Source organism: Labrus bergylta, chromosome 3 (assembly GCF_963930695.1).
Source record: "Labrus bergylta chromosome 3, fLabBer1.1, whole genome shotgun sequence".
NCBI lineage: Eukaryota > Metazoa > Chordata > Actinopteri > Labriformes > Labridae > Labrus > Labrus bergylta.
This window is the reverse complement of record NC_089197.1, coordinates 19,528,048-19,544,296: the sequence shown is the minus strand read 5'-3', so window position 1 is coordinate 19,544,296 and position 16,249 is coordinate 19,528,048. Positions and strand designations below refer to the sequence as shown.

General features: G+C 39.7%; 2 protein-coding genes and 1 long non-coding RNA gene across 3 annotated transcripts; 1 reads left to right on the top strand and 2 right to left on the bottom strand.

The window, feature by feature from the left end:
* The first annotated feature begins 61 nt into the window (after positions 1 to 61).
* eif3jb (eukaryotic translation initiation factor 3, subunit Jb) lies at positions 62 to 8,267 on the top strand. The gene is made up of 8 exons (XM_020632502.3): positions 62 to 180; positions 350 to 438; positions 3,938 to 3,995; positions 4,092 to 4,198; positions 4,317 to 4,413; positions 6,476 to 6,646; positions 6,742 to 6,815; positions 7,059 to 8,267. Exons 1-8 carry the CDS (start codon positions 168 to 170, stop codon positions 7,185 to 7,187), a joined length of 738 nt encoding a protein of 245 aa, XP_020488158.1. The 5' UTR covers positions 62 to 167; the 3' UTR covers positions 7,188 to 8,267.
* On the bottom strand, positions 1,454 to 2,053 carry LOC136178587 (uncharacterized). The gene is made up of 3 exons (XR_010665965.1): positions 1,944 to 2,053; positions 1,610 to 1,730; positions 1,454 to 1,563 (listed from the first exon to the last, which is right to left on the bottom strand). It is a non-coding gene; the product is annotated as an uncharacterized lncRNA (long non-coding RNA).
* cilp (cartilage intermediate layer protein, nucleotide pyrophosphohydrolase) lies at positions 8,225 to 14,187 on the bottom strand. Its single transcript, XM_020632501.3, has 9 exons — positions 14,076 to 14,187; positions 13,091 to 13,253; positions 12,774 to 12,827; positions 12,342 to 12,611; positions 11,934 to 12,113; positions 11,494 to 11,799; positions 11,293 to 11,401; positions 11,039 to 11,187; positions 8,225 to 10,952 (listed from the first exon to the last, which is right to left on the bottom strand). The coding sequence occupies exons 2-9, from the start codon at positions 13,149 to 13,151 to the stop codon at positions 8,596 to 8,598; spliced, it is 3,486 nt and encodes a 1,161-aa protein (XP_020488157.2). The 5' UTR covers positions 13,152 to 13,253; positions 14,076 to 14,187; the 3' UTR covers positions 8,225 to 8,595.
* Positions 14,188 to 16,249: the final 2,062 nt, after the last annotated feature.

The following is a 16,249-nucleotide window of genomic DNA, read 5'->3' as shown; positions in this document are numbered from 1 at the left end:
GAAGTCATGAGTTGAGCCTACAGAGTGACGTCCAGAAGGTGGGAGCTGTGTGTGTGTGCGTGCGTGCGTGCGTGCGTGTGCGTGTTTGTGCGTGCGTGCGTACGCAGCCAACGAGCTGCAGCAGCACTGACTCCACTTGTCTGTCAAACACAACCAACACAGCCAACATGGCGGACTGGGGTGAGAAAACTAAGTCAGGGGGGAAAAGGATAGCTCTCTGTTCGCCATCCGGTTCCCCACAATCGTTGTTTTTTTTTACACGAGCCTGACTACTACATTATTGTCAAACTCGGGGGTCGTAAAAAAAATGTGGATTGGCCTAACGAAATTCATGTTGTGCTTCTTCCAGACGCTGAGAACTTCGAGGTGGAGGAGCCGATTAAAAAGGCGGCAGTGGTCGACAAATGGGAAGGAGAAGACGAGGAGGACGAGGTTAAGGTAAAGAAACAAGAATGAGCAGCTGGTGTCAGGTCATCGTTACACCAAGCTTGTTAAAGATAACGTCGGGTTTAGGCACTGTCGCCCCCCCCCTCCCCTGCTTTGGTGCCATGCTTCACCGCGGTCTCTGGCAGCCTGTCAAGCCTCTGAACCCGAGTGAACTACAAAGCTAGCTGAATGCTAACTCATGTGGCTCCAACCTTCAGCTACCCAAGACGGTTCTAACCCGACATAAACGCCCAAAATATAAACATGACAGCTCATATTTGTCGAGAAATACATTTCCAAAAGGCGTGTGTTGTTAATTTCGTAACATTTAGCTGACTATTGGTGACGTAGATTTTAGGTTGGCAGGGCTAAAGTTGGATAACGGGATAATGTAGCTGGAAGCTAACCGGGCCACTCGGCTAGCAAACTCGGCTACCTTCCCGTAATCAGCGTGTGTCTGAAATTGTAGCGATTGCGATGGCGTCTTTAACTTAATCGGGTCAAAGTGTGGTTAATGTAGACTGTTATCCCAGCATTGCTAAAAGCTGGTTGCATGACATGATTGTAAGAGATTAGTATTTGTGTCCTGTGCGGGTTTTTGTTTTTATTTTACATGAGGCGGCGTTAGCTTTAACTTTAGCTACAGTCAGATGAAATCGTCATCTGGGGTTTGATGACTCAACTCAGACAAGAAGGAGGCCGAGAACTTTCGACGGAACAACAAGCAGTGTGTAAGGAAACTTCTGCTCGGTTCACGCTTCAGTACAGGTGGTTTATTGGCCTGAATGTTCGCACAGTCGCTGGCCAGAAACCTCCCAATAGTTGAACCGGGGAAAGTGCTGGTAGAGGCCTCTTCCAATTGTTCCGTGTTGTGTCGCATATGGAGCCCAGCCACAGGAACCTGGTGATTTTATGTCGCACAGGACCTGGTGATTTCATGTCACAGGACCTGGTGATTTCATGTCACAGGACCTGGTGATTTTATGTCGCACAGGACCTGGTGATTTCATGTCACAGGACCTGGTGATTTTATGTCACAGGACCTGGTGATTTCATGTCACAGGACCTGGTGATTTTATGTCACAGGACCTGGTGATTTTATGTCGCACAGGACCTGGTGATTTCATGTCACAGGACCTGGTGATTTTATGTCACAGGACCTGGTGATTTCATGTCACAGGACCTGGTGATTTTATGTCGCGCAGGACCTGGTGATTTCATGTCACAGGATCTGGTGATTTTATGTCGCGCAGGACCTGGTGATTTCATGTCGCACAGGACCTGGTGATTTTATGTCACAGGACCTGGTGATTTTATGTCACAGGACCTGGTGATTTCATGTCGCAAAGGACCTGGTGATTTCATGTCGCAGGACCTGGTGATTTCATGTCGCAAAGGACCTGGTGATTTCATGTCGCAGGACCTGGTGATTTCATGTCACAGGACCTGGTGATTTCATGTCGCAAAGGACCTGGTGATTTTATGTCACAGGACCTGGTGATTTTATGTCACAGGACCTGGTGATTTCATGTCGCACAGGACCTGGTGATTTCATGTCGCGTCATGTGTGGTTAATTAACAAGCATAGTAAAATGTCTTGGTAAAAACAACATTTATATAAATTCTTATCCCCAAAACGTTAAATGATGAATCATTGATTTGACAGACAGCTGAAATGACAGTCAGCATGAAATGCATGCAAGTATTTGGGAATACTAGTTGTTATATTTATATATATTATATAATATTTAGTTATTGAATCATGGTAAGGGGGAGTAATTTGTCATTTAGGTTTAATGTGAAAGTATTGTTAGTAGTAATAATAGTTAAAGAATGAATGAAATACAATGGTTAAAACAGATCATCAAGCAAATAACAGTCACTGAGCAGCTGTAAGTAGCCCCAATCAAACAAATTAAATTAAAGCGCAATGAACAAAATAATAGCCTGTGTTGATGATAAAACAATGATACAGTAGGCTACCTAAATAAGTCAATATTCTCATTTGTTTCAATGTTTAATATAAATATAGAGCTTTTATTCAATTTTTCAAAATGTTTTCTCTTTATGCGATACAATGTTGTTTTTTGCAATATTGAAGTTAGTTTTTCATATACAGTAATGAATTCACGTTTGGTAATAACTCATCACTGTGATGTTCTCTACTTTTTTCTTATCTTGTGTGGACCTATACTTTAAAACAGGTTGTAGGAAGTGTAATGTCTTTTAAATGACAAAAATTGTGGATTTAAGAATGATAATATGGATATTATTAAAGTCCAGTCATATTTCACCCCTGACTATTTGATAACAAGAATAAACTTACATAAGTACCAGCTCTCACCACAACTTTTTTTTAAATTTAAATTGTACTGTGTTGACTTTTTGTTTGCAATCTTTGCTCTTTGCTGCTGTAACAATGTAAATTCCCCCATTGTGGGATAAATAAAGGATTATCTTACCTTAACTAGATAAATGATGATTTTTGCATTGCTACCCACACCTAGGGTATCAAGGTCTTAAAGTTAGTGATGAACTCAGACCCGCCAAGTCTTGCAAACTTGTGTGGCATAGAAGCTAGTTTTAATGTAGCTTAATTGATTTGAGCTGTAAATCAATAAAAAATACTGGTATTTCAAGTGCTACATTTAATTAAACATAGTGCTTTTTGCCTTTTACATTTCCATGTTTTCCACAGAGAAACGCTATACCTGGGCGGGGGAGGTGGGCAATGGGCAAATTTTCTATTTTTATTAGGAAAGTTGATACTATAAATGTACACAAACCTGATGTTATATATTTTTCTCCAACGTATTTTGGTGTGTAACACAAAAATACTTAAATCTGCTCATCTTCTTCCCTCCCATTCTTTTATCTACAAACACACATCTGCTTACCCTGCTGCCTCATTCCGTTGGTTAATCTTTTAGTGTGTTTCTGCTCTTTTGATGATATTCATCAACAGTACGTTTTATAACCTCAAATATCATTATTCCAGTTTAGAAAATGTTTCTCTTGATATTCCGTCATGACAACAGGTGATTCCCAAGTGTGGAGTTATATTATTGAGGACGAAGAGTTTGATCATCCTAAACTAAGCGTACAGGACAACATGGGCAGCTGCAGAAAGCCTTGAAGACATAAGAAGCTTCAGTTTTAACACAAGACGTTGCACCTCAATTGTAGTAATGGGAGGGATGTCATCTCTCTCCCTCTCTGATGGTGATTATATACGGATACAAAAAGAAAAATGGTCAGCAAATATACTTGGGCGGCTGTAAATATACCTGGGTGATCTGTCTGAGTATCATCTATGTGTGAGAAACACCACATATTTTAGATTTTTCTGTCTTCAGATGTTTGTGGTTTGCATTAGTCACTGTGTATGTGTGCCTGTATGACTGTTGCAAAACTCTGAAATATGTTCAAACTATTTATTCAAATGCATTTTATAGACTTTACCAATTACTGTTACATTGGTCCAAAAATTGTCTTGTTATATAAACCACAGGACAACTGGGATGATGAGGATGAAGATGCAGCAAAAAAAGCGGAGGTGACAAAAGCTGGTATGTATTTAATGTATTGCTTCACAAGACCACAATGCATTGCATAGCCTTATTTGCTTTTTCATGGTTTATTATTCAATTATTTACATTTTTTAGAGACAAAGGTTTCAGAAAAGAAAAAGTTGAGTGAGAAGATCAAAGAGAAGGAAAACCGGCTAAAGAAAAAGCAGCAGGAGCTCAAGGAGAAAGAACTGCTAGAAAACGTGAGTGTGTTTTCAAACCCCTTAGATTTGGACGTTTTGTATTTAACAAACATTACTAGTCTTCTCACTGTCATCTCTGAATATGTTAAGTTTTGACCTTATCAAATCTTTCCTACAGCAAGCAGATCTAACACCTGAAGACCAACTCGCAGAGAAGTTAAGAGTGAAGAAATTACAGGAAGATGCTGACTTGGAGCTAGCAAAAGAAGCTTTTGGTAAGCATCAGTTTATGATGTAGTAAATCATATGTTCAAATTTTTTTTTACATCAAAGGTCTTAATGTTCACACAATACACATTACTTCTCATTGTAAAAATGACATTGTATAGCTGCTGTATAGCTTTATAATAGTATGCAGTTAATGTATTTGTAATACTTGGTTAGTTATAGTCTGAATAGCTGAAGTCTTTGCATGAAGGCATTTTCTCTTCAGAGACTGATGTCCTGGTCTACTGTAAAAAGCACTGTACTGCAGCACATGATATCCTAAATGCTGGTGTGCAGTTTTGTTATGTACGTAGACTTGGGTTGTATGTTCAGGGTTTCTTAAAACCTCCAAAATATAATAAACATTTGTCAGGCTATATAACCGTCTTTTTAAATATATTTTTAATTTTTTAAGCCTACAGTAAAATCCGGAACATAAGGTCGCACCGGTGTATAGAAAGCAGTCTGTTTTTGGAGGTTGTCCTAGTGGATGATTTCCTCTGCATTCAGCAAAGTCAACAAAGTGCAGATTCTGTGCAGCTCTGTAGCTTTTTAAGTACCATCGGTTTTTGCTTTGTGGAGTTAGCACTCCTAGCTACAGTACAGTAGTTGAGCTCTCAGCCTCAATGCTATTATCGTTAAAACTTACATCACACTGAAATTTAAAAATAATTTTCCTAAAACAAATGAAAATGAGTCTTTATAAAAAATAAAATAAAATCGACAACTACCGGTAACTGAATCTGTATTGTGTTTACAAAATTAACTACTATAAAATTATAGACAAAATGTCTTAGTTTTTGTCTTTGACACGTACATTCTGAGTGACACGTCCTTTATCCGGCAAAGCGATTTAAATTTTGGATGAGCTCGTTTACTGAAGAAGTGTTTTCTTCCTAAGGCTGTACTAGCCCATAAATCCTTGAGAGTTCCTTTGAATAACTTGATCTCTGTCTCTGAAACCTGCATACCAAAACAGTTTTTTATTAACCCGTACAGTCACACTATACCAAGTATTTTAATTGACACGAGTTCCACATGCTGCTCGTATAATACCAAAATAATATCCTGTTTATTTATTGCAATGGATAGTGAAGACAACTGACTTAGGAAGAGGTGGCATGAAGATTGTGTGCACATGAGTGAAAGCATGCATTTACCCTTTCTATAAGATATGTCCAATAATCATTTCTACTTTAACCTCTAGCCTTGAGCTGTTAAGACACATATCTCCATCCCTGGCCACCCACACTGCTTTTATCAGTCATGACTTCACATAATGTCAACTATTGTATTCAAATATAACAGAGTATTTTAATATTTATTTTTTAAGATAGTTTTTGCTTTTTTTACTTTCTGGCCCTCATGACAAGTATCCCATGTTACAAAGTGAATAAAAAAAACTAACAAACCAGCATTAAAAACCAATTCAACTGAAATTTAAAACAAAAAGTCAAAATGAAATAAAAATAAAAACTTATGAAATAATTCTAACTTTGTGGTCAGCCTGTGGTGAAAGATGTGAAGTACGGACCCATAGACTTTAATTGAGGAGCTTGTCAATCGGTCCAGTTCTCCACATGGTTGATTTACTGAACAGTACCACTATTTTATTTAAATGCATGATTATGACCTTATCAGAGAGGAAAGATGTTGGTGCTGCCAGCATGGTGAGAAACAGGTATAGGACAAAACCGGTTTCAGCAGGCCAGACAAGGAAATAAATTGGAATTGGCCAAAGATCTAGCAATCGCTGCATCTCGGGTTTAACCTTTCACCACTATATTAGTGTGCAGGATAGTTGGCAGTTGAAAAATGATGTTTACGTGTTTTGTGGGCAAACAATATATTGGTGACACTAAGTGATCATAAGTCTTGTTTGCCTTTACTGATGTACATTTTTTGTTACTGCTGTCATCTCAACATTCTCAAGATGTAACCAATCTGTACACCCTTCTGCTAGATATTTTGTATAAACACAAGCAGAGCACTGGAGGCCTATCTTTGTCTTTTGATTCTTTTAAGTTTGTTTTCACAGACATAACGTTGCCTGTCATTTATTATTTTCAGGTGTTAGCAGCACTTCAAACACTGTCAGTGGGATTGACGCCATCTGTCCCTCTTCCAAAGAAGATTTCACGGAGTTTGAAAAGTTGCTGAAAGAAAAGATATCCCAGTTTGAAAAATCTGTGCATTTTTCAAGTTTCTTGGATTCATTGTTTCGGGAACTCTGTATTTCATGTAAGATCAGCATCTGTTGTATATATTCACTTTATCAGTGTTTCAATTCAAAGGAAAGGCTTGAACAATAACATTTCCCCCTCTCCCCCTTACAGTGGAAGTAGAGGACTTGAAGAAAATAAGTAATTCCTTGTCAGCCCTACTTAGTGAAAAACAGAAACAAGAAAAAGTAAGTAACTGCATGCTTGTATTTTCCCACAGATAAATTCAGATCTTAAGTGAATAATCAGAGGGGGGCACTGTTCATCTAGCCACATTATGTGTGCTCATAGTAGAAATGAAATGTGCCTAGTCTGTTAGATTGATGAGTTTTTTTTTATAATATCTATGCTAGCAGTTAATTTGAAGTCCAGGATTGAATATACATATTCTAAAAGCAACTCTTCCCCACCCACCCCCCCACCTTTTACAGCAAAACAAAGGAAAAAAGAAGAAGAAAGGAGTTGTACCTGGAGGCGGTTTGAAAGCACAGATGAGAGATGACCTCGACTATGCAACGTTTGATGGTGGCTATGCCCAAGACTACGAGGACTTCATGTGACACTGGCTCGATCACCTCTGCCCTTTCCCCTTATCAACCCTCAGAAATGCAGCTGTACCTTCTCATCCTGTCCAGTGCCATTCTGGAAAATCTGAACTATGTATTGCCCCCTTCATTTTGCTTCAGTGACCAGAGAGACTATACCAGGGAGCATCCAGTTTCACCAACTCTTTATGTTCATACATATGGAATTGCCTTTTCTCTGTCTCATTCAGCCTCGACTCAAAACACACATAATGATATAGTATCTGTTGGATGACCACGCTTCAAAGAAGATTACATAACTGCTGTTTTCTGAATTTTGCAGGTGTCAGTTTTATTACCAGTAAATGTTGCTCCTGTCAAAATGGAAGATACAGTATTACAGTTTTAAGTGTAGTGACATAGAAACAAAAGGTTCTATGCAAATTCTTAAACCAGAATGTCATGTGTATATTACAAGTCTCACTTTCCTTTGGATGGTTTTCTAACAGGGAAGTATATAGTATCTAACTTTGGTTGCCATTTTACATAAACCATTCAATACATTACTCATCTTTATCTCTGAAAAGGTTGCAATGTGGGTTAATTGAGACTGACGGAACATGTAAGTAGTTGTAATTTTACAGAGAGCACATGACATTCATTGTATGGTAAAAGGGATAGACAAGTAAAATAAATGTGACTTTAAAACCTAACAGCCATTCTCTTGATACATCTCTGGAATATCCTTGAACATATAGGAGTGCTTATAGGTATTTTTTGTGCATGACAACAATGTACCGTAATTGACTTATTTGGTTTCTACTAATGCAGAAAACTATGGATCAGGCAAGTGGACTAACTTGCTACGACTGGTCACCTAATCATTGCTTCTGCAAGCTTGTATCAAGTGTGATGAGGAGCGGGGGCTTATTGGCTTCACACCACATTGTCTTCATATGGGCTACAGTCGGTTGAAAAGGGTTTGTTGCTCCTTTTCTTTTCTAGCATTTGACCAGTTTAATTGTTACATGGACAATTGGAAACATACAATGTGGAAAATACAGCATCTGCACTGTTTTATAAGCATCTAATTTAATAAATCACTGGTCAAAAGGATGTACGTGTTACAATTCTTTTCAACAGCATCAAACAAAACTTGAATGTAGTAACATGGCACCTTGTTCACTGATAACTGATTTTAAGGGCAATAAATACTCTATTTACAGACTCAAGTAAATATTTACCACAGATGAAAATAGTACAGTAACAATAAACGCTCCATGGGGAGAAGTAAGAAATAGGCTTAGCTTTGTTAACATATTTAGTTAATTTGACGAAAGTCAATATGTAATGTTTAAAAAAATAAGGTAAAAGTCATCCACTCATCCTCATTGCAGATTTTGAATTGGTCTCCACTTGGAGCCACGGTTTGCTATGTTCATATTTAGCTAGAGCCCTTACGTTTTCCTAGAGGGTTTCTGGTGCTACGCCTTCGACTGTTACGAGGTGCGTTTGCCCTCTGTCGACGACGGTTCTGTCTGCCTTCTCCTCGCACAACACTTGTTACTGATGAGGATTGAGGATTCTGCAGAGCCTGGAAGACACTTTGACGTGTCACTTCACGATCTCCACAGGTGAATGTAAGCGCTACACCATCATTGCTCTTCATGACACGAGACGTACCATCAGAAGTACCATCAAAACAGCGTCCAAGTGCAATCTCTTTGGCTGTGCGGGGATCCTGGTCTGTCACCGTATAAATTCCGTAGTTATGGCCTAGAGGGTCAAGAGGTGCCAGCATAGTAAACTCATTGGTATCATTGTTAACAGCTAGGGGCAGGTGGTTGACCAGGTATTCCTGGAGTATTGAATTGACATTATCTCTCTTACAGCTACCTTGTGGTATCACCTTAACCAGGGTACGATCTACACGTTCCTGGTCATACAGCATTCCACTGCACTTGAACTCCAGGCAGACTGCTGATACACCTGTCTGGTCCATGTCCCGGATGCTGCGAGTGTCCCTAAGACCATACAGCTGGCCAACCGTCTTAGGATGGGTGCCACCCATGTTGCGTGATCGCACATTGATTTCATGTGGGCTATTGATTTTCACCTTAATGTAGCAGGCCCGATATTCCATGGGTTTGGGCCACCAGCTCAGGTAGTCCTCTGTCCAACTCATTGGGTCATCTTCGTTGAACGGCACAGTGTTGTAATCGTAGCGGTCCCCTTCTACTCTTGAAAAGCGGAAGTGTGCAGCACTGAAGGGTGCCTCCTCACATTCTTTTAAGTTCTCGAATGAGTACACTGGTCCGTTTCCTTCCTCTGCCATGTTAGGAATTGGTTTTGCCACATTGATACTGAATGCTGTCTTTTTCACTCTGGGGTCTTCATGGTCTGTCCGCCTGTAGTTCAGCTTTCCCAAGTAAGGCTGAGGCACTCCAACAAGGTTTGGATTAAGTTTTGGTGCAGAAGGGACAGCCTCCAGCTCCTCTCCTCCAAGGTTAGCCATTACGTAGGCAGAGTAGGCATCTGCTTTTTGGTCATCACAGAAGGCAGGAAGACAGGCACCATTTGAGCCAGTGACGACACTATCAAAACGGCCCCAGGCACGAGGGTTAGTTGAGTATCCAGCTGTGGGCTCCATGTTTATAAGACTCACAACAACCCCCTCCACCTGCTCACTGGGCATAAAGCGTTCACTGCGGAAGGCTCTCACTTTCACATAACACCTGCGGTTCTCTGGGACATCTAAGTTAAAAAGACGTCTTTCTCTGATCTCCATGTTGCCAATCAGAAAGGTTCGCTCCTCTCTTTTGCCTCTTCTTTTCTTCTCCAACTGCAGACTTCCTTCGTCCTCCCACAGGCCTGTATCAGGGTTTAGTGACCACAGCTTCATGGTATTGAGATGTTCTGACATTTGCACCTGGGCAGAATCCAGGAACACCTTCACTTCGCCTGCGTTCAGGGGCTCATTGTTTTCCTCGCCCCTGAAGTCAATTGAGAACATCCCATAGGTTCTCAGGGGCAGGGTATCTCCTTCATCTCCTACATAGTTGAGATCACTTTGAGCTGCAGCAGCTGTAGAAATGTCTCTGGGGTCGAGGAAAGTCACACTAGCGTTAACTTTACCCGTGAAGACTTCTCCTCTCTCAGTGTAGAAGGAATTGGGGGGAATCTGGATTTGAACAATTGCTTCCTGGCCCTCTACCTCCCCAAGGTCCAGAGTGTTGGTTTCTGTAGAGCTGATGGTCACAGGGGCTTTCTTTCTTAAAAGTTTGATCTCATGGTAAACAGCCCCTCCTTTAGTGTTAAATGGAAGTACCTTTGTAGTGTTGACAAATTTCTGCATGTTATCCACAAAAGTCAAGACTAGCCTTCCTGTGTCTGGAGGAACTTGGATGGAGAAAGTTCCTTTGTAGCCTGTGCGACTGATTCTGACTCCATTCATAAAGATATGTCCAAACCTCATTGGCTCACCATTGTCTGCAGCAATGGCCCTACCATGCACTATGGCCTTGGTATCAACACATTTCTGGCAGCCACACTCGGTCACCACCATGGTGGGCAGTTTATAGCCCTGGCAGGTCAGCTGCCTCTCTTCCATCTTTTGCACACCACAGCAGTAAGCCACTTTGTCTTTGCACCTGATACCATTGTCCAGCTGTCCAGCACATGTACCTGAAGGACACTTGCCAACGTTGTAGTAGAAAGAGTCTGTACTGTTTTGGTAGCAGTCATGTGGAAGCCTGATTAGGTGGGACTCAGGTTTGGGATTACATGAATGCTCATCTTTACCTGTGGAAATAAAAAATACAATATCATATTGAAATTCCATATTCTTGTGTATTTAATATATTTTTATCAATTTATTTAGAACACACCTAAGACTTTGAGTGTAGCTGGTTTGGTCTTTATAGCCCCAGATTGACTGATTGCTCTGCAGTAGTACTCTCCAGTCTGCTCAGAACGCAGATCTTTTAGGACTAGGGTGCTCTCCAATTGTTTCTCCATGAGAGTATTGTTATGAAACCTGTTGATTCAAAAAGAAAAGTCAGTGAATATACCATAGTATTTAAACACTATATACCTCAATGTGACTCATTTGTGGGTGATGATTTATTGTTACAACCCCTACCATTGGTACTTGTGTGGTTGTGGTGTTCCTGCCACTTTGCAGCAGAAGGCAGTCGCTTGTCCCTCTCGCCTGACCTTGCCCTCAGGGTTGCTTAGCACATGAAGCTTTTCTGACAAATTTAAGAAATATCACATTACTGATTGGCTTCCTGACATGGCTAACTTGAAATGCAAAAAAAATATTTTGGTCTAAATCTACTACCTGTTCTTTTCAGCTGCACAGTGAGGACAGAGGTACGTTCGGCACTGTGTGGCACGACAACACTATGAGGGGCATGACCCTGCAGGGTGACTGTCAGGGTGGTGTTCCCATCAGGGCAGATGCCAGGGATGCGAAAATGCCCGTTGTGGTCAGTAAGGGTGAGGAGTTTGTCAGAGCGAAGGATGGTAGCCCCTTCAGCCGTAAGACCCCCGGCCCCACGGACAGAACCAAGCAGGATGTGTTCTTTACACATGCATGCATCACAGTCAACATTCACTCTTCCCATCACACACTGCAGAGAGCAATCTAAAGAGTAGAATAAAGCAAGGATAGTCTTTTAGTCAATACTTGTTATCCCATATCTAACAAGAAAAGTCAAAACCTGGTTGAATGAAAACAGAATTATAGAAAAAGGATCTATCTGGTCAGCTGTACTGAACCTGCTTTTGGACATTCAGGTCCATTGCATTCTTTTCCTTCCACTTTAGGCCCAGTGCAAGGCAAAGATTGAGAGTGACAGTTTCTCGAACGCAGTTGGACCCCCACCTGACCACAGAGAGCAGGACATGGGCTCCAATCTGACCAGTGACCCCAGGTACCCTGCATGCTCACTGGGTTATCTGTTGAAGAGGGGAAAGCAGTCAGATAAGTCAGATAATCAACTGAAAAGATTAATCGACTAAAAAGTCCTCTCTTATTTTCCTGTGTCACCGTTCAAGTCTTCATTCAAGTTAAGCTTTCTGGCGTTCTAGACTTAGAGAGTAGGCTATGTCTTGCTTTTACACTGAAACCAGTTTTTGGTAAAAAAAAAAAAAAAAAAGTATAAAGGTGTTTAAAAAAAATGTAACCTTTGGGACATAGGAAGCGAACTGCGTAGTTGGAGCAGTTTCGTTCAGGACCCTGCTCCTCGTTGAGGCACCAGAAGCCAATAGTGGGGTCTGCGTGGACCGTCTCCCCAGTTTCACGGGCTGGTACCCACTCAGTGGTTCTGGCCTCGATAGCACGGGGAGTTTCACACACTCGGGCACGGTAGTAGAAGCGAATGGCTTCAAGCTGTTCATAGTCTCCGGGGCCTCCAGGATGATCAACATTGAACCATGTGGTCCAATCATAATTGTCTGTACACAGAGTGTAGAACAAAAAAAAAAAGTCTGAACAAACTCAGAATGGCTTTATTTAAAATACAGTGTCCACCACATGTTATAAAAATAAACTTAACAAATAGAATAAATGAACAAATGTGACAAAATGTTTGTTTTAAACTTCAGATTGAAAGTTACCATCAGAGTGATACACAGAAGGGCTTGACTCCTTGTTGTCTCTTCTCCATGGTTCTGCAAAGGACAAATCAAAGTAAGTGAGTCATATTTTACAAAACACTCCAAATGATTTCCCTTACACACCCATTGTCCTACAGTATATGGATTTAAAAAAAATAGTTTTTGATATTTCCACCTATTCAACATCTCAATTATTGTAAATCATGAGCATTATGCGATTGAGTGTTTTAGTACTGACAACCTCCGAATTCATGTTCAATAGAGGAATGCAAGGGTTCTGACAAAGTAACAAAGATACGTTTGTGTGAGTGACCCACCTTGAGCTGTAACAGTAGCTGAGGTGATTCCAGTGATGAGAAGAAGAAGCCTCAGCGACATTCTCACACACAGCTGCAATGTTTGATCTTTGAACTTTCACCTCTTCTAATGTGCACTTCAAAACAGGAACTACAAAGAAAGTTTGGTTCCAAACGGAGGCGCCTCAATGGAGAGAGAATTATAAAAAAAACAGTGAACCACTTGGAAAAATCATACATTTTGAATGGTGTGTTCAAATTGTTTTCAGTTACATAACGTTTACCTTAATATGTAAACATGTCAATTTGACAATCATATAAAAAAAAAACGAAGGATAATAAATTATATATATATTTAAATTTTGTGAAGGCAGATAAAAGGAGCAAACTTGAAACTTTAACTAGAGATTCAAAATACATTTTGGGTGGTTTAAGGCAAAAAAAGCAAAAAAAAACATGGCTGGACAGAACCCCCCCACTCGAATTACACATCTGTGTTTGCCATCACCATATGTCACTGAAAGATTCAAACATTCTGTATCCACTTACGAAACATTGGCAGTATAATCCAAACACCCACACACACACTGACAAGGATTGCATCTGTATACTTTTGGTTTAAAAACAAAATACTGACGCAGGCATACTTGTGTTTTGCTTTAAGCTGAGAGAACTGATAGGATATTGATAAAAGTATTGGCACTTAAAATTGATGTAAGATTGTATGCGTAGTTGATAGAGCAGCACCATGAATAAAAGCTATCCAGATATTCAAATTGCCAAAAGTAATCTTGAGGAAAGACTAATGTAGATAACTAACATTAAACATGAAGATGATATACAAACTTCAGACCCTGAAAATCTACATTTTCTGTAAATTTTCTTAAATGTAACAAATATACAAATTACTTTCTGAAACAATTCAATAAATTGTGTTACGGTTATTACTCTGCAAAAAAAACTATGTACATCGATTGATTTGAGATTTAATCTGTTTTATTCTTACCTTCTTGTTGGGTGAACTTTTCTTCCTCTGAAGTCCTGGATTAAGATTAAAAAAAAAAAAGATTTTTCTTCAAGCTTTCCCCTGATGTTTCTTTCCTACTCCTCAGTTCTTTTACTCTGCTTCAACACTTCAGCGTCTCTTATATACCCCTCTGGCTCCAGCACCCCTCCCACTTCTCTCAACAGTGTGCCACAGTACCTTTTGATTACACCATTATCCTTACAATCCATCACCTACATTGTACAACCATGACACCTGATAGTTATTAAAAAGTGATTCATGCAAAGTCAAGTCTTCATTTATTGAGCCCCCCAAATGTCTAAGATGTGTGCTGATTGAGTCCTCTCCTCTGTTTGCAAAAATTTTCAAATTTGTAAAAGGCAACTTTGATTCTATTTTATTTTAGATCACATTAGATTTTTTTATTTTGTTTTATTTGATCCTTGATTAATTTGTCTTTCTTACATATTTTCAACAAATGACAAGTTGAAATGTGTGGCATCACGCTGTGCTTTGCTCTGGGCATCATGGCATATGCCTTGTCCGACTTTTGTTGTAAATACTGTAAGTGAAGGTTCAGCTGAGATTTGTTTTGATGTGGGTATTGAAGCATTATTGTGTAACATTAACCACTCCATATATTTTTCTTACAGCCATGTACATACATGTCTACAGTTGTTTATTTAATGTTGAAGGACTGCTGACTTTTTTAAATGCTTGTATAAAAGTTGGAGGCAGTTTTAACATTCTGCACCCGCTGAGAAGAAATTTGACACTAATTAGTCACAAACCCATGAAACCCAATTGACAGGGGCGTGTGCAGACTTTTTTGGTCTGCTCTCCTGGGGCAGTGACTTATGGAGGGGTGGCATGAAGTTGTGGGCATACACACACAAATAAATGTCATTGTTTTAGCTCCACTAATTATATGTATTTGTAACACAATTTAGCAAATATAAATCCTCCTAGTTGCATTTATAATGTAAGTTTATTTCACAAGCTGAAAGTGAACTACTTCTGTCATGTGCTTTGTGCTGTAGGCTGACATTTGCTACAGCTGTCAGGCAGCTGCTTGATAGCAGGAGTTGTGTGTGGCAGATTCCACAGTTACGCAGTTATGCAAGAAGAGATTGGTTTATTATATCTTAACAGTAGTAAGTAATTTGATAAACTCACAAATGATTTTTGTGGTGGCTATAATAAATATTGAATTGTATTCCGTTTATATCTTACATTGTTTCATTGTGAAACATCCATAACCATCTATAGTGTTGAACTCTAACAAGATCATACAATGTCTTATCCTCATGGGTCCAAATATTCCTTTTCTCTTGGTCTATGTTTTACAGGTATAGACGAAGAAACACTGAGAGGATGATTATGAAAGTACACTTGTTTCAGTCATGTCTGCTAGAGATCCTGTCAGTATCTGTTGTTTTTCCACACAACATTCATTAGCTGACCTCATCGTGTCAATTACAAGGCAAGGAACATTCAGCAAGGAAAAACATTACCTAGTTCTGTACTTCAGTGTTTCCTGGCTGCTTCCTGTTCCCAGGCCAGGTGAAGGGACAAATAAACATCAACGTTAGGTAACTACTGGTGACATTAAGGACAAGTGTACAGAGGCTAGATGAAAAGGTTGTGAAGAAACGGTTTCTTGAAAGAAGGATAAACAACTCTGTTCAACACATCTTTATTGTTCACCTTCTACCAATTACTGTCAGCATGAAGTGGTTTGCTGTGAGGAAAGAGTGAATGTGTGGTCAATTCAGGAGGCAATTAATGAAGGACCAAAGCAACCCTCCGGGGAAGTCACTGCTGGTGAAGCCACACACCTTTAATTCAGTCGTTTTCTCAGAACAACTTGTGGAAAAACACTCAAACTGCTGTATTCATTGTCGATGTTTGTCCTGAAGGTATGTGAGCACATGTTTTTATTAAAATGGTCAATTTAGTTTGGTATGCTTTGTTCCTTATATCTGAAATCAACAAAACTAATTGTACAACATTGTTTCATAACAAGTGAATTTAATTAATTGTACAGCATTGTTTACGAGCCTTCTTAGGAAAACACATTTATCTTACACTTCAAGTGAATTCTTCATGAAACTCATCAATATAGCTGACATTAATATAAATTATACATTTGCCAAAAACAGGAATCTGCTGGC

Excerpts from the sequence above, each read along its gene's own strand:
- eif3jb (XM_020632502.3), top strand. Across the intron at positions 4,199-4,316 it reads AGAAAGAACTGCTAGAAAAC|CAAGCAGATCTAACACCTGA; the intron begins GTGAGTGTGTTT and ends TCTTTCCTACAG. Across the intron at positions 6,816-7,058 it reads AAAAACAGAAACAAGAAAAA|CAAAACAAAGGAAAAAAGAA; the intron begins GTAAGTAACTGC and ends CACCTTTTACAG.
- cilp (XM_020632501.3), bottom strand. The coding sequence starts at position 13,151 with ATGTCGCTGAGGCTTCTTCTTCTCATCACTGGAATCACCTCAGCTACT. Across the intron at positions 12,612-12,773 it reads TTCTGTGTATCACTCTGATG|ACAATTATGATTGGACCACA; the intron begins GTAACTTTCAAT and ends CTCTGTGTACAG. Across the intron at positions 11,800-11,933 it reads ACCTGAATGTCCAAAAGCAG|ATTGCTCTCTGCAGTGTGTG; the intron begins GTTCAGTACAGC and ends TCTACTCTTTAG.